The following is a 19,084-nucleotide window of genomic DNA, read 5'->3' as shown; positions in this document are numbered from 1 at the left end:
ATAAGTGGTAGAAGGCTATTTTAGAAAGGAACATTTTAAAGATGAAAAAGAGGATTTGGTAGAATCAATAAATTGAGTCATTTATTGCTATTGTGTGAATATGTAATCATGTAATCAATGAAAAAAAAAAAGTGCGTATTTAACAACGTAATTACTTCAGTTACTACCCAGCTCTGTATAACACACACAAACCGTGTGTGTTTGTGTGCTTGCGTAATTCCAGCTGTAACTGGATCAACCAAGCATGTGGTTTTCTTAAAACAATGACTTTTTTATGTATATTCACAGTTGATCTCCAAACACTCTCCTTAGTAGAATTGACTGTCACAAACATCTAATGGATACATTGAGGTTATTTTCAAAAGGTCAGTCGAATTTACAAAATATTTTTTGTCCATATTAAACAGTCCCAGAGATGGGGTTTTTATGTGCCGCTACACAATTCCGCATTTTTTACAAACTTGGACAACGTTACGCTGAAAGGGTCTTTCTTTGGAGTGTGTAAAACTGCAGTTTGCGGCACCACTGCGTCAAGTCTTTATATCAACTTAACATAGTTTGTTTGTGTGCTTACATAATTCCAACTGTGATTGGATCAACAATGACTTTATGCATACTTGCAGTTGTTCTCCAAACACTATTCTTAAATTGACTGTTACAGACATCTAATGGATCCATTAAATAGTTTTTTTTCCTTTATCGCAGGTTTTCTTGGACTACAGGCCCGTGTACGGCCACTTCCTCTTCTTATAGCTACAGGCGGGGGTTATGTAGGATACAATCAATATGGGCACTACAAGGATCGGCAGCTGGAGAAGCTCGGCATTGAAGTGCAACCACGTATTGCCAATGGATTTCAGGTAAGGCCAATCTCAGGATGTCAAATTCACAGACAAATAGTGTAACCATTGCAAAACGTTGCCATTCCAAATGCGTTGTCTGCCACATCCACAACCTTTTTCCCCCACATTCTGATTCGAGCACAGTTGGTTGTGTGCCTTGTGCAAACATAAGTTTCCTGAAGTTGAAAATCAAGTTAATCAAAATTCATTCTCAAACTCTGAAGCCATGTTTTGTGCTTGTTGGGACACTGATGGCATGGCTGTGTTAAACGTCTCTGGATACTGAGATTCTCTGTGGAGCCCATGTTCAAAAGTGTGTACATACTAACCTTTTTATACAGTGCTATTACTACAAGAATGAGGATTCATACTTGTATAATATATATATATATATATATATATATATATATATAGGGATATGCCGGTATTAAATTTTTCTGTTGCGATTAATTGCTCATGCTTTTATCACGGTATTTAAATTTAGTTTAAAAAGTGCTCATAATAAAGTATAATATAATAGTTTAAATAACTTTTTTCTAATAACAAAAATAACTGAACATTTAAATAAAATAAAACAAAGAAAAATATATAAAGTTAAAAGTTTTGCACAGATTAAAGTGCAAAAGAACTAAAAGACCCATAGGTATCACTTTACAATCTCATTAGTTAACCATTAACATTCACAATATCTACATTTAATACAGTTATTAATCTTTGTTTAAAAAAAATACAAGTCAAAGTTCATGTTAGCTCATTTAATAATACAGTTGCAACTTTACATTTTAACAACGTGTTATTAAATATTGGAATACCTAAGATTAATTAATGTTTAGAAGATTTTGTCATTAGCAGTTTGTTAAAGGGTTAGTTCACCCAATAATCAAAATTATGTCATTAATAACTCGCCCTCATGTCGTACCAAACCAGTAAGACCTCCGTTCATCTTCAGAACACAGTTTAAGATATTTTAGATTTAGTCCGAGAGCTCTCAGTCCCTCCATTGAAACTGTGTGTATGGTATACTGTCCATGTCCAGAAAGGTAAGAAAAACATCATCAAAGTAGTCCATGTGACATCAGAGGGTCAGCTAGAATTTTTTGAAGCATCGAAAATACATTTTGGTCCAAAAATAGCAAAAACTACGACTTTATTCAGCATTGTCTTCTCTTCCGTGTCTGTTGTGAGAGAGAGTTCAAAACACTGCAGTTTAGTGATATCCAGTTCGCGAACGAATCATTCGATGTAACCGGATCTTCTTCAACCAGTTCACCAAATCGAACTGAATGGTTTGAAATGGTTTGCATAAGCATTAATCCACAAATGACTTAAGCTGTTAACTTTTTTAATGTGGCTGACACTCCCTCTGAGTCAGAATAAACCAGTATCCTGGAGTAATTCATTTACTCAAACAGTGCACTGACTGAACTGCTGTGAAGAGAGAACTGAAGATGAACACCGAGCCGAGCCCCTTTTTTTCCTAGTTGTAGTGATGTTCACACTCGCGTGATGCCTTTTGAAAACCTTAGGCCGGTGACACACTGGCATATTGCACCTGCCACACATAGTCTATTTTGCCATCAATACTGTTGACGTTGTCCTTTATCAGTAGGCTTTATATTTATGCGCAACATGATATTGTTGTCGTGAAAACAATATCCTGGTCTGTCGGCGGTCTCCCTCTATGTCACCTACAGTAGCAGCAGCGCGCCAGCGCCGCGTCAGGCACGATTCTGGTGTGTAAAGACACCGAAAACCCAAAGCAGCCGTCACACAACTGACACTCAGCAGAAACGCCACGCCACGTGCACCGTACCGAAACGGTCCGGTACGAATACACGTACCGTTACACCCCTAATATATATATATAAAACAATAGTCACTGTGGTTTTCATTTTGATTGTATTTGTTACATGTTTATCCACATGCTTTTTTGTCCATATCCTTGTGCAAAATTGATTACAATAAAATGATTTAGGAAGCGCATGTATATTCTTTGTATATGTTTGTAAAACAGGAGAAAGTTTCTTAATCTCTTTATTCATCATGAAATCAAACGATGCCTCTTTATACGTCTTGACTGCTTCATGATCAAGTTTGTGCTTTCCATTTGCAATTAGCCACATAAACATGTCTCCACAAAACATATATAAATCAAATCTTTGATTCACTGCATGTTGTTTCAGAGGAATTCACTTTACAAAAGCTGAAAGCATATATATTAGCAGCAGATGCAACATGCTGCATTGTTTATCATCAGTGCTACATTCTCAGAATCCGATCACAAAAGAGAGTCAAGTCCACAACTTTATTATTTTTATTTATTTTCTACCATTTTGGGAGGAATTAAATTTAAATATGTTGTGTCTTTGAAATATTATAATATACATTTAACATAAAATTTAAATAAAAATACTCATTATTTCAGCTAGTTTTCAAGGCAACGTTTCCTATTTTAGTTTAGGTTCTAAAATAACTAAAACGAAATAATCTAGAACAGAAAAAAATGACAAAAACAAAATTACTAAAATATTAACTAAAGTTATAATGGAAACCGGTAAATGTGTATTAATAGTATATCAGCGATACTAAACCATAACGCTTGCTTGAACACTCATCTATCCGATCAATGAAAAAGCATGAAGTGGCCAAGTGTAAACCGACCCTAAGATGCAGACAAGATGGTGTGTCAGAGTTTTGATTGTGGTGGTGTTTTGGTCAATGCAGGCTGCACAAACCTCATCCAGTGCTGACCGAGTTGGTGTGACACTGCTGGAGATGTCAGGCTGCTAGGGCAAAGATTTTGGTCATTTGTTTTGTTTGGCAAGCCTAAAATCTGTTGCTTGTGCAAAACAATTAACCAGCTTAACCTAAAAAAAAACATTATATTGTGTTGTAATAAAAAAACGCCACATGAAACGGATCTAATATATGATCATACTTTAAAGGTATTAAAATTTAAGAGTGACTTAATCACTTATTTCATTGATTTGTGATTATTACGTTTCAAGTCTTTTTAAATGCAATGCCCCCTGATGTAATGACATGTCACACATGTTATGTGACCTTTAATACCAGCCGGGTGATCTGGTTGTTTGAGTGTCCCAGTCACCTGAGCCTGTTGAAGTTCACTGCGGTGTCGCTAGCGTCTGAGTGGCTGGTTTTGTTTGAAGGCTTTCCCTAGTGTGATGTAGTGTTTTATACAACAGACAAACATCAGCCTCCAACGTGGAGCTCCTGTTTAGCTCATCGTGACCCGTTGACCTGTCTCTGGCTGCTGGACAGTTATGTTTGCACACAAAACTGTTATAATGCAGTTAAGACGGTTGTCACAACCTCTAAAAAGTTGATCTTTTGTTACTTTATACATGACGTGAGGACATTTTGTATCAGTAACACACAAAAACAGAAGTAGCATACACACACACACACACACACACACACACACACACACACACACATATTGAAGCGAGACAGCAGATTTAGTCCTGGCATTCACTCAGTACTGGTTTGTAAGGGCATTCAGCACCATGGCAGACTTGTACCTCACAAACAATAGCAAGATTTCTTATTGTACGGAAAGGGGATTGTGCAACAAAGCTACAAGGGACAAGACTATTTACTACAGTGTCTGAATCAAGGAGAATTTTTTTTAACCCTTATGTGACTTCATTGCATTCTAACCATGAAATGTTATACTCACTTTGTATGCATCTTTATCATGCATGTGTGTTTGGCTTTGGTGTTCATTCTATTGAAACTCTCACTGTTCGCTCGGTGTATGATCGCTATTCACAAACTGTCAGTCATGGACTCTTTTATGTTATGCCTGATATATGAGGACAGATTTCTGTTCGGCGGTTTTGTTGTAGATCTACAGATAAGGCACAGTGTGTGGCAGAAAGCCTGCCAAAGATAACGGCGCTCTTTGTGTAGGTGTGACCATTTTCCAGAACCTTCTCAGACACACACACACACACACACACACACACACAGTGGCTTTGTTATATTTGCAGCCAAGAGGTGTTGGAAAATAAATCACTGAAGTCTTCTGATACTTGTACTCTTTTGTCATGATACTAAATCGAGTGTTAGAAGTGTTATAATAGTTATTGTCTACTGTTCAGGTTTGGGATCAGTTTCTGAAAAGAAGGGTCTCTTATGCTCACCAAGGCTGTATTTATAACACACAAAAAAAATTGTCATATTTTGAAATATTATTACAATTTAAAATAACTTTTTTTAAATATAATATAAAAATAAAGGAAAGAACAGAACTAAATTGATTCATTCTGATGCTCTTTCAGTTCACTAAATCTTTTTTAATTCTAATAAAGCAACACCAAACTCAAAAATCATTTAATGGCTAACATAATTATACTTTTTTATTGTTTGTTTTTATTCTATTTTAAGGTTGACATTTTCTTCACTTTCATTTTTGCGTTTGAAAGCAGCAGTAATGAAATAACAAAGTTTTAGTTGTACTATCCTGGATTCTTGTTTAATGCATCATCCAGCTCTGCATGTGCTACATCCTTACGAACCAGTTCCCAGAAGTAATAACCATTCACTGCAATCCCTCCACCCCAAAAAGTTATGAGTCACAGTTTGTTGCAATAGTTGTCGTAACACACAAAAACAATCGCTGTGTGAAAATGATTGTGGCACACAATCCAGTGATAAATCAAAGTGTTTCCCTAATGCACTTGGTCCTGTTTGTTATATTCTTTTCTCTGTGTCTTCTGAATACACACGCTATAGCTGTCTGCAGTTGTGTGTGTTTACAGAGTGGGATGGGCTCTTTGACAGACGTCAAATAGGAAGTAAGCCCTCTCACTCATTGGTCTGGTTAATATTAAGTGACGACATCACATCACACACACGCCATATCTGAGTGGATCCTAGTACAAAGACAGTAAGAAGAGTTTAGTCCATTGAGAAGTTCGACAGACTCTTTTTCTGTCGCTCCATACAAGTGAGTGGAAAGATTTCCTTTTGTAAGTCTTTTTTGTATTTGTGGTTGTATTGCAGGATGAATATGAATTCTTTCTTCATAGGTTGTCAGATTATTTGATGTGAAGAATAAACTAGAAAGAAAGACTTGAATTAATACTAGTGGGGGAATCATTCCTGGTGTTTTTATACAGGAATCTTCATGTTAAAATGCATATCAAAAGATTAGTCGAGACAGGAAGATTAACTTCCTTCCTGTTTAATAGGAAGTGTCAAGTTCATGTGATTCAAAGGCAATCAAGTGTGCTTTTGGTTGTTCTTTAAAGAATATAAGAAATTAGCAGTAGAAGTGTATTGTTTATTTGATATTGATATTTTATTTAGTGATTGATCTGGGTAAGAGAGAAAAAATAAAAATGCAAATATATATTTTAATAGACAGATAAATGGACGTGTTTAAAAAAATTGTGTGGTCAATTTGCACTTTAACGCATTTAAAAAATTGGACACCCCACTCCCAACTGCTGTGTCGACCTCTTTTATTAATTTTTTTCTTGACAAGAATTGGGTTTATTTAGACGCAGAACATCTTTACGATCTCATCAAACCAGAGACTTTTCAGAGGCACACACCAACTTCACCTCAGCACCAGACACGAGTCAAACGAGCACAGAAAAGCTACAGGTGACGAGGAGATTCAGCAGAACAACAATGAACCGTGCTCAGATGAGATGTTGTCAGGCCACGTCAATAAAAAACTATTTTTCTGTTCTGTCAGCTGTTATGCTGTGCTCTTAGCACGTGAATACTGTGGCGTGCTCTATATTATATTATAGTGCTATATGAAGAGTTTGGTTCCAAAATGCAATAAATACATTTTTATTAATTTTAGTAAAAATGTTTTCTTTACTAAGAAAGTGGCAAGATGAAAACCACTATTTTTCTCAAAATGCAATAAATCAGTTGAATCAATATGAAAGTTATTTTTCATATTGAAACTGATAAAAATACACAACATAGTAAGTTGATGCACGTATGACAGCCTCTGAACTTGGTCAATACTGATCTTGTATACAAGCACTGGACTAAAAATACATTCAGTCATCTCTTCCAAAATGAATTGAATGTCATCTTGTTAATGCTATAAATTACAATAAAATAAAATTTCATCATGAACAACATCACATTAAACCACAGAAATTCTAAAATTACATTACATTACATTCAGCTTCCAAAAGTGCATTCATCTTTGCCATGCTACATTTCATTTAGTTGACTAGTGCTACGTGCTGTATTAAAAAAAGGCATTAATAAAAACACTAACAAGCTATGCAATATCGCGTTCATAACCGAATGCGATTCATCTAATGAACCTGCTATAGCATAGCTTGTCAGTAATCTACAGCTCTCTGTATTAAATGCATCGGAATAATTTCCATCTGAAAGCCTGTGATGGAGATTTACCGGTACTATTAATCACAGAAGGGGCTTTACTGACGAGATGCGCATGACAAGCACATGCGATTTATGTGGAGCCCCTTGTTTGTTGATTACAAAGTAGATGAGGAAAACTAGGCTGCCAGCACCGCCATTACTGTAGAGTTCACGGAATGGTGCGCTGTGATTGGCTGTTACTGATTACAGTGCGTGGAATGGTGTGCTGTGATTGGTTGAGTGGATATCGCATTCTGCAAAAAAAGGGAGACTGGCCCTGGTCACAGTTTGGAAAAAAAAGGGAGAAAACATGACCTATTAACTCCGCGAATATGGCATTTTGCATAAAATAAAAAAAAAATTCAATACCGACCGGATATAATACTGATTTTGGCAGAAACTATTTTATTTTTTATTTTTTTTTATGGCGTTTATCTCGTTTGGAACCAAACTCTTCGTATCTTAAAGCACAAGTGAAACTACGAGCATGTAGAGCTGCACGATTAATCGTTAAAAGATTACCAGAGTCTATTAAACCTTTGACAAAGTCTTACCGGATCAATCAAATCTGTTCGCACTGCTGCTGATGCAAAGAGCACATACCATGTTTGGTTTTAAGAAACATCTTCATCATCGTCTTTTCAACTACACAGTATTATTTCTGTCTTACAGTCATTCGTATTATCACAGAAACATTGGGGTAAAGTTTATAGTTCAGATATATACACATTGCTCTCTATGGAAAATCCCCTTTTAGAAGGTAACTGTGCTTCAAATAAGGTTTGTGTCGATGGCATTGTTTCGCCACTAGGTGGAGACAAGTGACTTAATGTCAATGAATGAATTATTCATTCAAGAGAATCGTTCAAAAATGCTGATTCATCCAGAAATAAAACAAGTAGGTTTATGAGTTGAGTCGTTGAATCGTTGATTTAAACTACTTTTTTCATAATTTTAATATAAAAAATTGGTGTATTAAATATATTATATACACACTACCAATCAAAAGTTTTTGAACCGTAAGATGTGTAATGTTTTTTCAAAGAAATCTCTTCTGCTCACCAAACCTGCATTTATTTGCTCCAAAGTACACCAAAAACAGTAACATTTTTTTATATTTTTACAGAAATGTAATTTATTCCCGTGATTTCAAAGCTACATTTTCAGCATCATTACCCCAGCCTTTAGTGTCACATTATCCTTCAGAAATCATTATAATTTTCTGATTTGCTGTTCAAAAAACATTTATTATTATTATAATTATTGTTGAAAACAGTTGAGTAGATTTTTTCAGTTTTCTTTGAAAAGTTCAGAAGAACAGCATTCATGTGAAATAGAAGTCATTTGTAATGTCTTTATCATCACTTTTGATGAATTTAAAGGATCCTTGCTAAATAAACTAAATTATTAGTTTATACCCCCCCCCCCCCCCTCAAAAAAAAACTTACTCCAAGCTTTTGAATGGTACAATCTTACAAAAGCTTATTTCAGACACATGCTGAGCTTTCTATTCATCCTGAACAAAATGTACTCGAGTGTTTTAAATCATGATAATGATAATAATAATAATAATAAATGTTTCTTGTACAGCAAATCAGCATATTGCAATGATTTCTGAAGGATAATATGACTCGAGTAATCATGCTGAAAATTCAGCTTTGATCACTGGAATAAATCACATTTTGGATCAAATAAATGTAGGTTTGGTGAGAAGAGATTTCTTTTAAAAATATATATTTTAGACGGATCCAATCAGAGTTAAATTAAAAATTGTCCTGGCTTTTATAAGCTTTATAATGGAAGTGGGCGGGTGTTTCTGTTCAACAGTCCAAAATAAGTCCAATAAGGCATCGCTAATACAAAAAAAAAATGCTCTGGTGGGTGAATAAAGGCCTCCTGTAGCGAATCAATGGATTTTTGTTAGAAACCATCTATATTTAAAACATAAAAAAAAAACATTTTTGATTGACCGCACTAAAAAAGGAATATTATTGGAACAAATACACTGATATAAATTGGTTTATAGTAGCAATTATAGATTTTCTTACACATACTGTTGCTGTACTGAAATATAGTATAGAAAGTATAGAATATGCAGTAATTAATATTCTTATATTAAGCAAATTCAAGTGATTGTAGCGTATTTTTAGGCTTTGCTGATGCACTGGACTTTGTAGAGAAAGTGATTTCCAGATCAGAAATCGTTTATCATAACAGTCAGCAGCTCGTTGCTCTTTATCCTTCATTTGAGAAAGAGATGATAGAGAGGTGGTGGGGATGGGGTCATAGATTGAACTCGGGATCTACTGAGCACATGCTGTTAGGATTGTCTGTTTACAAACCCCTCCCTCTCCTCATTTTCATATAGCTACCTTCACAGCTGCCTTGAATTCAGCAGTGGCTCAGAAGAGGAGCTGGCTGACCGACCAATCGCAGTCAAGCATCCCACACGTGACGAGAAGGGAGGGCGGGTCTTTAAGCTTTGCAGCGGAAAACAACCGAGCCAGATGAAGGGAGTGAGCGTGAGAGAGGGCTAAAGCCTGCCATACGCACTAATCCTTCCACGGTGATCATGTGTCAGGGGAGTCTGAAGCAGCAGATGGGGCCGGTGCGGAGCACTGCGGGGAAATGGTGAGATGCTGCAGGTCTTTGCACAGTTCTCCCTCTTGCTACAATCTCCACAGAGTCAGGGTTAATGTTCGGCGTTTCCGTCCGCCGGGCTCCTCAGCAGGAGCTACAGCCGGCATCAACAACGGCAGCACGGGGGGCCCATCTCAGCCCAGCCACCGGAGCCGATTCAGGTACCGGCAAGGAGTGTGTGAGATTCTAGGACGTATTCCAGGCTGAGAATGTGTGTGGATGACGGGGTGAGTTTAGCTGGTTGGATCTAGATAAATTTTGGACTGCGCACACAGAGTGAGAGAGGACAATTGAAGGGTCAGTGGAGCTGGAAAGTGGGCGAGCGAGAGGGGATTAAGGAGACCTTGCACGAACTGGGCCACCCTGCAGAGGGACAGTCAGTGTGTGTGCGGTGGGAGTTTGTGTCACTGTCCCGGCTGTACGATTGCATTGTAACATTAGGCTGTTGCTAGCACTCTCTGTCCTATACAATCCACACATAGCTCTACTCGAAGCAGATGCTGTTTCCTTTGATAGAAAAATGCAAAGAGTCGAGAGAGGCTCAGATTCAGTCAGTGATTGGCCAACGTGCGCCTGCATTGAAGAAACAAGGGGGGCTATGTAGAGCAGAGAGTGTGTGAAAGAGAAAGAGTCCGAAACAGAAGACTTTACATTATCATTTTACTGGCTGCAATCATCAGCTCTCAGACGTCCTCCGCGGTTTGAGTAATGCACTGTGAAGAGCTGTTGAACTGCAGTGTTCTTGGATGGCTATTCATCTGCTCTGGATGAGTTGGGGGAGGGGTATAGATGCTCTAATTTCAATTGAATAATAGCCTGATGACTGAAAGCTCTCGTAAATACCAATTCACTGTTTGGAGCCGTCTAGGCACACTAGGGCACCGTGTGCACTTTGGCATATTAACTGGATTTGCCAACCGCTACAATGAGGTTACATATTGCACAGTGCTAAAAGTGTTTATTGTGAAAGGTTATAGTGGGCACTTGCACAGCTCTTTTACAAACGTAGTTATAGGATGGAAACAACATTTACACAGTGGAGCCAGTAAACGCAGGTTATCTGGTTCAATGTTGGGTTGTGTAATGAGTTTTTTTTTGCCACTCGTGCAAGTAAAAGTTGCTTTTGTGATTCTGGGATGTTGCTAGGGCCTTCAAAGTGGTTGCTTGGTGTCCCAAAGTGAAAGAGCCTTCTATAATGGCTCAAATCCAACCTTCAATGGTAGTCTTGTCTTTTATACTGCCAGGCCTCATGGTTTAAAGAGCCAATCTCTTTTTCATAGAGGCATTACAAGTTTTTTTGCATTTGAATGCACTAGGGATGTGCACGGATAGTCGAACATTCGAATATTCGTTCTGCTCTAATTATTCGATAAATAAAAATATTCGAATTTCGCACAAAAAAAAAAAAAAGTTCACAATAAAACCTAATTTGGTCACTTTCTGTGATTCTCCACGGCATATTTGAAGGTGTATGCAAGCAAAAAATAATTAATGAATGATTAAGGGGCCATTCACATATCGCGCCTAATAAGGCGTGGAAAAGGCTATGCGCTCCGCTTTCTCCTTCTTTCCAAAGCGCTCGGGCAGAAGCGCTCCTGAGGCGACGCGTTCTCTCCATGAAGACGATGAAATTTCAGCAAAGGATAAATGGATTTGCAGCACAAAAAAAATCGCTTTCAGTAGCTCTGCTACTAAATTTATTTCAAAATGGCAATCCATATACAGCTATGATCAGCTGTTCCTTCATCTTGGCTGAGCTTTGAATGTTGTTACAGGAAAGGATGCAGCTGAATGTTTAGTTCTTGTCACATGACCTGCGGTGCGCTTGTAGCATTCTGAAAGTTTAAATGTTTTTAACTCGATGCTGTGCGGACGCGCCTGGAAAAAACGGGACCGCGTCGCACCGCATGCGCATCGCGACCGCGTCGCTTCCATTATGAGCGCGCATACCGCGTGCCTACATTGGAAATAACGAACTTGAGCATGCAAAAGACGCGATATGTGAACGCCCCCTAAGAACTGCGGTCTTCTACTTCAAATATGCCGTGGAGAATCACAGAAAGTGATCCAAGAACATTGTTGCAGCATCTCTCAAGCAACAAATAAACACTGCTAACTTGGAGAATGCAGTGAAAACTCCTCTTCTCGCGTCTGCCCTAGACCCTCGGCACAAACATCTCAGGTTTCTCGATGAAAACATGAGAGAAGTAAGAAAAAAAAAAACTTTTTTGAACATTATCAGAACATTTTCCTTGATGCGAGTGGTGCGGATGCAGTCGCCACCATGAAGAAGATGCAATGCCCACTCGTCGGAAAAGGCTGAGCCAGTTCTCCAGCGATGATTACAGAGAGTCCAGCCGAGACGACTGGGAACAGTTCTTGCTGGAGCCATGTATTCCACCAGATGAGGATCCCATTCAGTGGTGAAATGAAAATACGAAGCGCTTCACAAAACGTATTCGCTTAGCACACCGTTATTTGTGAGTCCCGCCAATGTCTGTGCCCAATCATGTTTACATGCCCGTATTTCTTAACAAGAACATTTGAAACAATAGAAAAAAAAGCAAAAAAGATTTGCTGACAGTTTAAAAGTTAAGTGTAAGCTACATTCTGTACAATAGCCTAATTGCTGCAGGCTGCTTTACGTTTTTTCTTTGTTCACTTTTTTTTTTGCTTTTAATCTGTACTTTTGTTTGTTTGCACGCATTGTTAAAGGTTTTCAGCTACAAAACACGATGTGTAATGTTCAAGCTCATTAAACTTAATTTAAATAAACGAATATTCGAATATTCGTTTTTTGTGAGCTCAAATATTCGAATGTGATATTTGTGGAAAACGCCCATCCCTAGAATGCACATGTGTATTAGTTGATTAACCTAAAATACAGCCTTTTCTTTGAGCTAAAGAATTGCAACACACAATGTCAGTATTACCAACCTAGGCTCACTGGACAACATGCCTGTGGCAGCATTTCTGCAACATTTAAATTGCTTTGCTTCTTATATATTTCTCGACACGTTTATTTTCAATTTTGAATGTGAACGTAAATGTCAGATGAATGTAAACTTATTACATTGGTGGTTATTCATATTGCGGCAGTTCAGAAATTAAATGTTTGCCAAGTGGCGCTAAAAGGCAAATGCACATTTGAAAATGACATACCATCTACACTTAACCCTACGTTAAACCTAATAGGTTTAACAAAAACAAACATGAAATACAAATGTAGCCAATTTGAAGAAGCAACCATGCCAAGTTTTTGACTTCTCATATTTTACGGGAATCGTACATGTATGCTCCGCAATGCAAGTGCTGTGCTGTACTAGGTGAGCTTTCGAGCAAGCTTACTACATCAGAAAAGCCGTACATACAGAACATTTTATGATGTCAATCAGTCTTTCCCCTTTCAAATACATAGGAGCTGTACCAAGCTGTTTGGTGCTGTTACCAAGATGGCCATCAAGTTAACTCACTTTCTTTTAAAAAGGACTTTGAGTATCACTATTTACATTTATCTCACACCAGAGCTTTGACTAGACTGGTCTCCAGAGTATGGTCCGATGTTATGCCTGCAGTAGTTTGTCTATTAATAGTAAGAGCAATAAAAATGTACACCTCTCTGTGGGGGAGGCCCTGTTATGATGACGCACGACAGGTCAATGTACTTTAAGATCGTGGAGGGAAACCAATATGTTGCCCACTGAGCCTGACAAACCTGACATGAGCTAATGTTGCTATAGTTTTTATCATCAATACACTGAGGGTTATTGCCCTCTGATTACTCACCCTGACCATGCTGCAAATCTTGATTCTCTCAAACAGAGATTATTGGATAGTACATTTTGAAAGGGTCAAAGTAAAGATGTTCTTGTGTGCAGCATTGTGAGTAGATCTGACAAAGACAGGTGACACATTGAGTGTTTGTGTTAGGCCTATGGCTAAGTCTCCTCTGTCCACAGGTCAGAACAGGGTTTCATCCTGATTAGGGTGGACACAGTGTTATATTCTATATATAGCTCACGTAGTTGCAGCCCTGGAATGTCTGTGTCAACCCAGCAAGTGCTGTGTCATCACGTTCAGCACCAAATATGACCCACTTTACTGACACACTAAAGCTAAGCTCACTTTAGCCAGAAGCAGTAGCTCCTAGTGTCATTCTCAATAAAAAGTGAGCAGTTATAGCCAAAAACAAAGCGACGCGTTCCAATCAGCAGGACCTGGATAGAGGTGCAACTTTTTTTTGCATGCGCCGTTCCAGCCCCCTAACAGTTGTGTTGATCTACACAGGTGCTAAAAATAGCACAATGACCACAGAAAAATTAAATGAAGATTACTGGAGGATATCCTTCATGGCTTCAGTAATTCTGTGCCAGCATCCTACTCAACGTGACCCATAAAAACATGCATGTTTGTGTTGGTTAAATAGGTGCATATTACTTTAAATGTGGCCTTTTATAATATTGACTGGCCCAGGCCGTCAGTGACGTATTTCTCCTCATGTACCATTTCTAGAGCAAGTGTAGCCGGGAGGTGATGATAAACCCTAAATGAGACTAAAGGTGTTAAACAGGTGAAAGCAGCCTTGGCTTAGACTGATATAAGTGGAATGGAGCTGAAAGGAGAATATGGTCAGTGTAGTCGAGAAGCCGTGCAAATGACCATGAGGTTAAGTTTACAGTGGAGAATTTCTATTCCTGTCTCTTTCCTAACTCGAGTATCTTTTCTAGCGTTCTTCTTCTGCTGTTTAATGTCTTCTGTATGAGTGTCTTTGTGTTTGTTCTTTGGCATGTGTGAGTGGGCTGTGTGGATGTTTCTGCATGTTTTCTAAATCTTTCCTTCCTCCTTCCTACTGTTTTGATGTTACAGCACAGTTCTGTGTTATATGGCGAATCTTAAGAAAACATGTTTAGGTAGCATTTCACCCTAAAATCAGAAGTAAAAAAATTATATTTAAAAAAGAAAGCTTTTTCTTTTTTTCTCTCTTTAACCCCACTTTGACATTTTTATGAAAATGTAATTCATTGAAATCTTCAAGAACCTTTTGATAATTACAAACAGGTTGATGCAAGGTTGAAACTGAACTCTGCAGGAAGGCAGATCGATCTCCATCAACAGGACTGGGCACCCCTGCTCTACAACATTTAGACCATCTGCACATACATCTTCTTCATATGTGTCTGTCTGTGTAGTTTGTGCAGTTTGGAATCATGGATGTGTTGTGCAGGTTGCAGTTTCCACAGTTGGCCCTACGGCGGCGACTAGGCCAGCTGAGCTGCATGTCCCGGCCTACTGTCCGCCTTCGCTCATGGCCTCTGTCTTTCCTCTACTACATCCTGCCCTTCGGAGCGCTCAAACCTCTTGCCAGATTAGGCTGGAGGCCCACAAGCAGAGTAAGTACAGGTGGAAAGAACAAAAAGAGCCTTCTGGCTGATGTTGTGTGTGTTCAAATGTGCAAACTCTCAGTATCCAGAGATATAAATGCCATCCATCAGTGTCTCATCAGTGTATAATGGCCATTTGAGATTTGTTATGCACAACAGGTGTTACCTTGTGGTTATGAGTGTGTCGGTAATGTCTATGATTATAGCAAACATTACTGGAAACATTAAGGAATAATGCCCAGAGAAAGGAAGCTACAAAACTGATGTGAGGTCAGCAGAAACGGCCGCCGCTATCAGCAGATGGCTACTTCATATGGACCCGCTGAGCCCTGAGCTTCTTTGGGACTCGTGTGAAAAGAGCCGTTGTTCCATGGTGCAGCTCTGAACTGAGGAACACTTTGTCTCTAGACCCAGTCGAGGGCATCCTGCCACGGTGGCTCTGACACCACTATTGTTCATTTCCCATGATGCTCTGAAGCAGATCATCTTCAGTGGCAGACAGGAAGATACAGAGAAACAGAAAAATGTTTGGTTTGGTAATGTAAATCTGTAGATCTTCAGAGATTTTGGATATACAGGACTTTTAATTTGGAGTCATGGCTGTCATTGGTTCTTTTCTGGGTCAGGAAACATCCTCCACTTCCTGCTTGTTAAACCCATGACTATCAACACCGTTCACACCTAAAAAAAATCATTCTCAGTATTAAAGAATAGCAGAGTCCACCCCACAGCTATAACGATAAAGGCATAAAGAAACTACTCGTTGGAATCATTTTCAGAACAATTTTTTCCAGATGATGAACAATACAAATATTGACAGCCAATCAGAATCAATCCTGCGAGCTGGAGAATTTAAAGCAGAAGACACATGTCCGCTTAGAATAAACAGACGGTATCATTCGCTGGTGTGAACGCTAATATCGTTATCTTTATAGTTATCGTTCTTGGTGTGAACGGCGCTTTAGACTCCAAGATTGTCCACATTTAGCCTCCTGTCTATCAGCTGAGATTGACACCAACTACAGTAATCCACTTACTCTGAACACTCAGCCTCCATGCTATCTGTAGCACTGACCTAGGATCACTCCTTGCCCACATCAATAATGATCAGTGAGCTACACTGAGCTGAACACTCTTTGAATCCAAACACTGGAGCACATGGCGCACAGCGGGTGATGGAAAGCTATGTGCAGGTACTGGACTCAATACAGCAGGAGTGTACGCATATGTATATGCCCCCCCCACCCCCCCCCCCCAAAAAAAAAGATTAAAAACTATAATTTTAGAAATCTTTCAAGTCATTGTGTATGTGCAAAATGCATATGTAATATTAATATAAATTTGTAGGTACAGACCCCCCCCCCCCAAATAAAATATATAATTTTAATGTTTCAAAATTTTATACTGAAACCAAAATTCCAGTTTTCCATTTAGTCAAAAAACAAATGTAAAAAATATGTAGGTAATTGAATTCTATATGCTGTTCTGGGTGTTGCATTTCAATCAATATTTTCTGCCCTCCAAAACCATTTTGGAAATCTAAAATCTAAATCTAAAACTTTTTTTTTTCTTTGCTGCTGTGGCCAAATATTTTGAGCTACTGAAATTTCAGTGCATCTCTTATTTTTATGCTGCATTCCATTTGAAATCAGATGTGGGATATTGATGTTTGACTTATAATAATAAAGTATTCTGTTGTTAAACGATACATAAACTAATAAAGTGGCAATGCTTGCATTTTTTTTGTAGGTGGAAGATCATTAAGTGCGTTTCCTTGCCTTTCTGCAAACATTTGCTTTTGTATATAACAGATATTTAGGCATGGTGTCTCCAAAACTCTCCGTCTCTTTGGATGTAGGTTACAATCTACAAGTCCATACCCACAAGACTCCTCTCCAGAGCCTGGGGTCGCTTGAACCAGGTGGACCTGCCAACTTGGTTACGGAAACCTATCTTCAGATTGTATATATGGACGTTTGGAGTCAATATGAAGGAAGCGGCCATAGAGGATCTACAGCACTACAGAAACCTGGGCGAGTTTTTTAGGCGTAAACTCAAACCACAGGTTCGGCCGGTGTGTGACTCGCACTGCGTGGTGAGTCTCGATTTGTAACCGGAGAGAAAAGGGCATTCTTCAAATAGATTTTTGTTGTCCCATTCTCTTTCATTCATAGGCAAACCCAGGAGAATCGGTGCACATGCTTACATACCTAATTTTCAAATCAGTAGAGCTGTTAAACATCTGAATTTTATAAACTTTGGAGATTTTACGTGGTTTAAAAGAACATTTTAAGAGGAGCAGCATTGTTGCCAGTTAAGCAGGAAATTTGAATTTCAAAAAAATTATAGTGTCTGAAATAATAGTCTAATGGTTATTTGATTTTGATTATTTTGCATATTCCAGCTACTCATGTTATTTTTTAAAGTATAGAGAAAACATTCAGTATCAACATAGATACTTGCAGACTAGTTTAATTCACTTTGACTGTTGATTTGCTCTGCAGATCAGTCCAGCTGATGGCAAGATCCTTCATTTTGGCCGCGTGAAGAACTGTGAGGTTGAGCAGGTGAAGGGAGTGACCTACTCTCTGGAAACGTTCCTCGGGCCGCACAACCGGACCGAGAATTTAACTGCTAACAGAAGTAAGACTCACTAAAGTTATCTTTTGACCAAGTAGGGCATGCTCCTGGATCGAAATCATTTGATGCTGGAACATCGGAAAATTTGAAAAAAGACATTTAACTCAAGGTTTTCCAAACAGCCAAATTTTTTTATTTTAAACATGGCTTTATGGTCACTGTATGGTTGACTTCATATTTTTGATGCCTTGTCAAATTTTGCTAATGATTTTAAGAAATTGGTGTTTTGTGCCAAGTGATGTAATATAACCAATACCTGGAAAAGCTTAATGTCAGACTTTGTGTCCTATGCATAATCTACAGTACGCTACTGTCACAGTATACACTCACCTAAAGGATTATTAGGAACACCATACTGATGGGCCTTTCACACAGGACGCGGTATGCGCGGCGCTGGCCTCTTCAGATACAACGCAATTTGCGCTATGGCGTAGGCGGAGTTTTAAAAACTTTTAGCGGGAGCTCTTTCATAGTCTGTTGTTCCTCCTTTTGGTCAGCAGCAAACATGTATCTGTCCCGTTGTAAGAAGCGAGCGATAGCGCTAGTCCTGCTGATGAGAATTAAGAGAGAAGCAAGACATAGCTTTCCTGACGATGTCCCTATACGACCTCAAACTTGTATCGTACAGCTCAGGAAATTCTGACACACACAGTACTAGCCATTCATCCATTTTGATTTCCGTGCTTGTTTGGATCCCCCGATTCTATTGGTCGCGCTGGTAATCGTCACAGAGCGCAGCGGCAAAAGTTTAACTATTTTGAACTTTGACCGCGGCGTGCGCGCAAGCACGCAAATGATGCGCACCACTGCGCTTGCGCTTTGGTCGACGCAGCAACAAAACGTACTTGCGCGGCGCAAGCCATTGAGATGAATGGGTTTTATAGCGCCGCGCATACCGCGTCCTGTGTGAAAGGCCCATGATACGGTGTTTGACCCCCTTTCGCCTTCAGAACTGCCTTAATTCTACGTGGCACTGATTCAACAAGGTGCTGAAATCATTCTTTAGAAATGTTGGCCCATATTGATAGGATAGCATCTTGCAGTTGATGGAGATTTGTGGGATGCACATCCAGGGCACGAAGCTCCCGCTCCACCACACCCCACAGATGCTCTATTGGGTTGAGATCTGGTGACTGTGGGGGCCATTTTAGTACAGTGAACTCATTGTCAAGTTCAAGAAACCAATTTGAAATGATT

The 19,084-nt window shown here is 38.8% G+C and overlaps 1 protein-coding gene across 8 annotated transcripts in view; it reads left to right on the top strand.

Moving 5' to 3' along the window:
- Positions 1–19,084, top strand: part of LOC132133988 (phosphatidylserine decarboxylase proenzyme, mitochondrial-like) — a 31,030-nt gene that overhangs the window by 3,111 nt on the left and 8,835 nt on the right. For 2 of the 8 annotated variants that reach the window (XM_059546918.1, XM_059546911.1), the window contains exons 3-6: positions 289–365; positions 706–860; positions 17,106–17,342; positions 17,752–17,890. In XM_059546918.1, coding sequence (XP_059402901.1) covers positions 338–365; positions 706–860; positions 17,106–17,342; positions 17,752–17,890 — 559 coding nt within the window. In that variant the 5' untranslated portion in view covers positions 289–337. Of the gene's footprint in view, positions 1–288; positions 366–705; positions 861–5,681; positions 5,815–9,606; positions 10,028–15,090; positions 15,257–17,105; positions 17,343–17,751; positions 17,891–19,084 lie in introns of those variants that run through there. The other 6 variants (XM_059546894.1, XM_059546903.1, XM_059546898.1 and 3 more) reach the window with 6 other exon arrangements.

Source organism: Carassius carassius, chromosome 4, assembly GCF_963082965.1.
Source record: "Carassius carassius chromosome 4, fCarCar2.1, whole genome shotgun sequence".
NCBI classification, from domain to species: Eukaryota; Metazoa; Chordata; class Actinopteri; order Cypriniformes; family Cyprinidae; genus Carassius; species Carassius carassius.
This window is presented reverse-complemented; position numbering and strand designations above follow the sequence as displayed.